This window comes from Apium graveolens, unplaced genomic scaffold (genome assembly GCF_009905375.1).
Source record: "Apium graveolens cultivar Ventura unplaced genomic scaffold, ASM990537v1 ctg7353, whole genome shotgun sequence".
Taxonomy (NCBI): domain Eukaryota; kingdom Viridiplantae; phylum Streptophyta; class Magnoliopsida; order Apiales; family Apiaceae; genus Apium; species Apium graveolens.
In genome coordinates, this window is record NW_027420254.1 from 1 (window position 1) to 6,015 (window position 6,015).

Sequence of the window (6,015 nt, forward strand, 5' to 3'; positions counted from 1 at the left end):
TTCATTAAATGCTGATTGTTATCTGATGTGGATCTATATACTCTGATAAGTGTTTTGAAGTTCTGTGACTATTCAATCCAATGAGTAACCGTGCTAGATGCTGACCTAGTAGTTCTAACATACTAGAAATCCCATGTATGGATTAGTTGTTCATGTGGAAACTCATTACACAAGCAAATTCTGATATGAGCTTAGTTAAGTTACTTTGTGTATATTATTACTAAGTCACAAACTAGAATCTTGTTTCTTATCTGTCAAATTTTGATGTCAGTAAATCTTAAGGATGAACTACATGCTGATAAGCCTCACTTATCAAAGAAAAGAAAAGAAAAGAAAAGAATAAAAGTCAGCACTACTAGAAATTTGTCGATAGACATCGCTTATTAGCCGATGTCTATTTAAAATCCAAGCGATGTCTTTGCATGCGATGAGAAAGGTAGGTGCATTACACATCGCTTATTAGCCGATGTCTATACACAGTTTAGACATCGTTTTTCTTAACAATGTGATGTATTTTTCTTCAATGTATACCTTCACTATGGTTTCAGTTATTCATTCATATGTCATGTATATCATTTTAAACTTATCACATATAAAGCAATATGATACATTAACATCGAAAAACTTGTTAAACTGATGTGTAACTTAACATATTACATCAGTCTTTTATCAGAAGCGATGTCGTACCTTTTTTTTTAATGGAACCGATGTCTTTGTGTGTGTTTAACATCAGTTCTTTCAAAATGTGATATCTATTATATTTTTACATCAGTCATTTCTTGTGAGATATATGTGCCTGCTTATGACATCAGTTTATTGAATGAAATGTCTTATTTGACTACATTTTACATCAGTTATTTTGTTCATGAAGTGATGTTTGTTTATTTTTTTTATTCATGAATCCCCTGTTTCAATCAAATGCCCAACACCCAAACAAGAGTCATCCAAAAACATACCAACTGCCATTTTACCATTCCAAAACTAACCAAACCAAAACAAACGCAAAAACAAACATACATTCATTGATTTACCATAGATTATACCAATTACGTACATATATCCACCACCAACCAAACTTCATAATCCAAACAAACTACATAACTGCAATAGCAAGTACTAGACATCCACCATCGATCATTTACATAGTTCATCCCAAACAGAAATTTACCAACTAAAGTTCCCCCATTATATTTATCAACAAAAACCACTAGTAGCTCTTACAAATTCTTACAAATTCAGTCTACATAAAGGAGCTGCAGATTAGGCCTTTTTATAAGAAGGACTCGATATGGCTAAGAGTCTCACATCGAACCTCGTCCAGCTCAGCCTTGGCAACAGTCACCTTTCGATTCTTTTTCGACCACTGAAAAGTGTAACACACAGGAATTAGTAACAATGAATTCTACCACAAATTATATGTACACCAGTTATATCAAGAATGAATTAAGCAAAAAAATATACCTTTTTGAAATGTCATTTCATTATCCATGGCAATTTCTTTCATATACCACATAACAACATAGCCGCATTCAGTTCCACCGGGCTGTTTGGGGCATCCCTATTTAATCAAAAAACTCAGACCAATTAATAAGTAAATTAATGCCCCTATCTAACCGAAAAAACTCTGACTAATAAGTAAATTAATGCCCCTGGTTCTTACGGTAACATATCTGATAGTCGGTGCTTTATTTCCCCTTCCGGCCTGAATATTGAACGCAATCACAGCCCTGTCATCTTAGCAGTATCAATAACACAAATTGATTGATATCTCAATAATGAAAATAATCACTCGAAATTAAATGCAAATACCTTGATATTGCTTTTTCCAACTCGGGATAGGTAGTTGAACGAGGCAGAGGATTGAGTATGAAAACCTCGCCCGCCCAAATCACAACCAATATCCAATGGCAGCTATTTTTTATAAATATTTATAATAAACAGAATTAATATCAGAATCATATCATTTTGAATTTCATGCTTATAAATAAATAAATAAAGCGATTTATAATAAATCTGAAGACATTTTTTATGTACTTACTTGCTATTATGTGGCATAAAAAAGAGACGATCAGGATTACCCTCTTTAAATCGACTAACCAAATTATCTTCAAAATTGTTGTTCAAGGTAAACGAGACTCCGGGATCACAGAAAGCAAATTGCTCCAAATTTTCATTTTCACAAACCATGCAATGCAAGTATCTGCATTGCAAATAAAATGAAATTTAAAAAAAACAAGAATATAAATGCAGAAATTATCAACAAGAAGACAAGACAATAATTAAAAAATTTATACTACTCACGCCATGTATGCAGAAATTGCTGCTTGGCCAATCATTTTAAACTCAAGCAAAGCAATTATGTTTTCATGCAAAATGAAAATTCTTTTCTCAACACCAAACACCTCCGCATCGCACGGGATTTGAATGGAGTTTCCAGTGGACTTCATGAATGTCGTTGCATGTTTATACAACAACCGAAAGCGCTTCGGAACATTTTTATTGATTTCCATATTCTCAAATAAGGACTGAACCTTATGCAAATCAGTTAAAGGATCCTTCCCTTTCCTTTTACTTTTCTGAAAATATTATCAAATTTATTAAAACAAATACAGAGTTAATATAATAGTGCAAGATCCAATAAAACATAGATGTAAAAATATATACCGCGGTAGCAGGGGCATCTGGGAATATGATTAAGTCGCGGGGCCATGAGACGTAGGAGCCAACAGCCTGCTCTACTGTTTCAATCTCACCGACTACCGGAACAAGAATCTTGGCTTGTCCTTGGATTGGCCCATCCACTGAGACACGAGCACAACCAGGCTGCATTGGCAATCCGTGAATAGATTTGTTCATGTCATCATCGTCAAACAACAAGCCAAATGCCACCTTATTTTCTATTGTGCCCACAGCCAACTCACATTTTGTGGACCAGCCTACACACATATATATTTAACGAGTAACTATGATGCTTGAATAATGTCGAGCTAAATTAAATAAATGTGCTTGTTATTTTACCTTGTTCTCTGGTGGAAAAGGATCCATTTGATCATCAACTATTTGAGCATCACAACTTGCTTTTTCCGAAACCAGAGGAGATGAAATATTTGCTTTACTGAGTAAGCCCTTCAGTTCAGCCAACTCCTGCCTTGTCTTCTCCATTTCCTTCGCCATCTCTTGCTTGGCCTTCTCCAACTCTGCATCCCTCTCACAATCCCGGGCCAATAGCTCAGCTTTGGTTATTCTACTTCTTTTTCCATTTGGTAAATTAAAGAAAATTGATGGGCTAACAAAGCCTCCAACTCCTCGAACCCTCCCCGAATGTTCGGGAGTTTGCAAGGCCGTAGTTAACACATCTTGACTCCCAGAAGGAATGAATTCCCCCTTACTTTGCAGCTCCAGTAAATTCTCCTGTCATGAGAATGTTAACATATAAATCAGAACTGAATGAACCTCCTCAAAAATATAAAATTAGAACTGAATTGAATTGCATTAAAAAAATTAACGTTGCTTGTTAAATACTCACAATTCTTTTCCCTATTTCAGCTAGCTCTGGATCAACCTCCTCATCATCAAGTTTTCCCTTACGAGCCTTGTGCCACATAAGAGCCCGATCAGGTTCTTCATCGAGAGCCAAGGTTCCTTTCTTTTGCTGATTAAAATCAAAAAATATTAAAACAACAATATATGTAGAATGCAACTATTTAAGTTCAATGCTTAAACAGAGGTTACCTCTTCTTCAACAATCCAACATAACCCTTTCTAGATGTGCGGTGAGGATATTTTCGATTGCTCACCCGCTCCATTTGTTTTTCACTAAGTGACTACAACAAACATTTTAAATAATATTAACATGCTATTTTTCCTAAAATATTTGTAATACATAAAAATATCAGTTCACAACATAAATAAAACACAGATATAAACACACGATCGATCTCTTTCGCGTATACCTTCCATGTCGAGGTAGTCCTTTCAGCAAAAATTTTTCCAAGCCTCCTTACCAACAAAAGCATACTTCACTGGAGGCTTTCGTAGTTTCTTCTTCTGTCCAAGATACGGCTTAACATAATCCCTTGTTAAATTTGCTTTAAAATTTCTCCACTTTGCTCCTGCAGACCTGATCAGCCCCTTCTGAAGTTGCTTGGGGACTTTAAATGTCTCCTGAAACCAATGTTATGCTCTACATGAGTACAAGAAAATGCAAAATTTACAAAGTGCATAAGAAATTGCTTATTTATATACCTTCACATCGATCCATATTTTCTCCTTTAGTTCATCGGGTACCTTTGACCAGTTAGGATAATCAATCGGACTCATGATTCCGATTGATTATCCTAACTGGTCAAAGGTACCCGATGAACTAAAGGAGAAAATATGGATCGATGTGAAGGTATATAAATAAGCAATTTCTTATGCACTTTGTAAATTTTGCATTTTCTTGTACTCATGTAGAGCATAACATTGGTTTCAGGAGACATTTAAAGTCCCCAAGCAACTTCAGAAGGGGCTGATCAGGTCTGCAGGAGCAAAGTGGAGAAATTTTAAAGCAAATTTAATAAGGGATTTATGTAAGCCGTATCTGGACAGAAGAAGAAACTACGATAAGCCTCCAGTGAAGTATGCTTTTTGTTGGTAAGGAGGCTTGGAAAATTTTATTGCTGAAAGGACTACCTCGACATGGAAGGTATACGCTAAAGAGATCGATCGTGTGTTTATATCTGTGTTTTATTTATGTTGTGAACTGATATTTTATGTATTACAAATATTTTAGAGAAAATAGCATGTTAATATTATTTAAAATGTTTGTTGTAGTCACTTTAGTGAAAAACAAATGGAGCGGGTGAGCAATCGAAAATATCCTCACCGCACATCTAGAAAGGGTTATGTTGGATTGTAAAGAAGAGGTACCTCTGTTTAAGCATTGAACTTAAATAGTTGCATTCTACATATATTGTGTTTAATATTTTTTGATTTTAATTCAAGCAAAAGAAAGGACCTTGGCTCTCGATGAAGAACCTGATCGGGCTCTTATGTGGCACAAGGCTCGTAAGGGAAACTTGATGATGAGGAGGTTGATCCAGAGCTAGCTGAAATAGGGAAAAGAATTGTGAGTGTTTAACAAGCAACGTTAATTTTTTTTAATTGCAATTCAATTCAGTTCTAATTTTTATTATTTTTATGAGGGAGGTTCATTCAGTTCTGATTTATATGTTAACATTCTCATGACAGGAGAATTTACTGGAGCTGCAAAGTAAGGGGGGATTCATTCCTTCTGGGAGGTCAAGAGGTGTTAACTACGGCCTTGCAAACTCCCGAACATTCGGGGAGGGTTCGAGGAGTTGGAGGCTTTGTTAGCCCATCAATTTTCTTTAATTTACCAAATGGAAAAAGAAGTAGAATAACCAAGCTGAGCTATTGGCCCGGGATTGTGAGAGGGATGCAGAGTTGGAGAAGGCCAAGCAAGAGATGGCAAAGGAAATGGAGAAGATAAGGCAGGAGTTGGCTGAACTGAAGGGCTTACTCAGTAAAGCAAATATTTCATCTCCTCTGGTTTCGGAAAAAGCAAGTTGTGATGCTCAAATAGTTGATAATCAAATGGATCCTTTTCCACCAGAGAACAAGGTAAAATAACAAGCACATTTATTTAATTTAGCTCGACATTATTCAAGCATTCATCATAGTTACTCGTTAAATATATATATGTGTGTAGGCTGGTCCACGAAAATGTGAGTTGGCTGTGGGCACAATAGAAAATAAGGTGGCATTTGGCTTGTTGTTTGACGATGATGACATGAACAAATCTATTCACGGATTGTCAATGCAGCCTGGTTGTGCTCGTGTCTCAGTGGATGGGGCCAATCCAAGGACAAGCCAAGATTCCTGTTCCGGTAGTCGGTGAGATTGAAACAGTAGAGCAGGCTGTTGGCTCCTACGTCTCATGGCCCCGCGACTTAATCATATTCCCAGATGCCCCTGCTACCGCGGTATATTATTTTACATCTTTGTTTTATT

At 36.1% G+C, this 6,015-nt stretch overlaps 1 protein-coding gene across 1 annotated transcript; it reads right to left on the minus strand.

The window, feature by feature from the left end:
• Positions 1 to 1,322: 1,322 nt before the first annotated feature.
• Positions 1,323 to 3,174, minus strand: LOC141704049 (uncharacterized). The gene is made up of 8 exons (XM_074507396.1): positions 3,075 to 3,174; positions 2,665 to 2,936; positions 2,302 to 2,576; positions 2,039 to 2,200; positions 1,810 to 1,911; positions 1,661 to 1,727; positions 1,462 to 1,558; positions 1,323 to 1,363 (listed from the first exon to the last, which is right to left on the minus strand). The coding sequence occupies exons 1-8, from the start codon at positions 3,172 to 3,174 to the stop codon at positions 1,323 to 1,325; spliced, it is 1,116 nt and encodes a 371-aa protein (XP_074363497.1).
• Between the last annotated feature and the right edge of the window lie 2,841 nt (positions 3,175 to 6,015).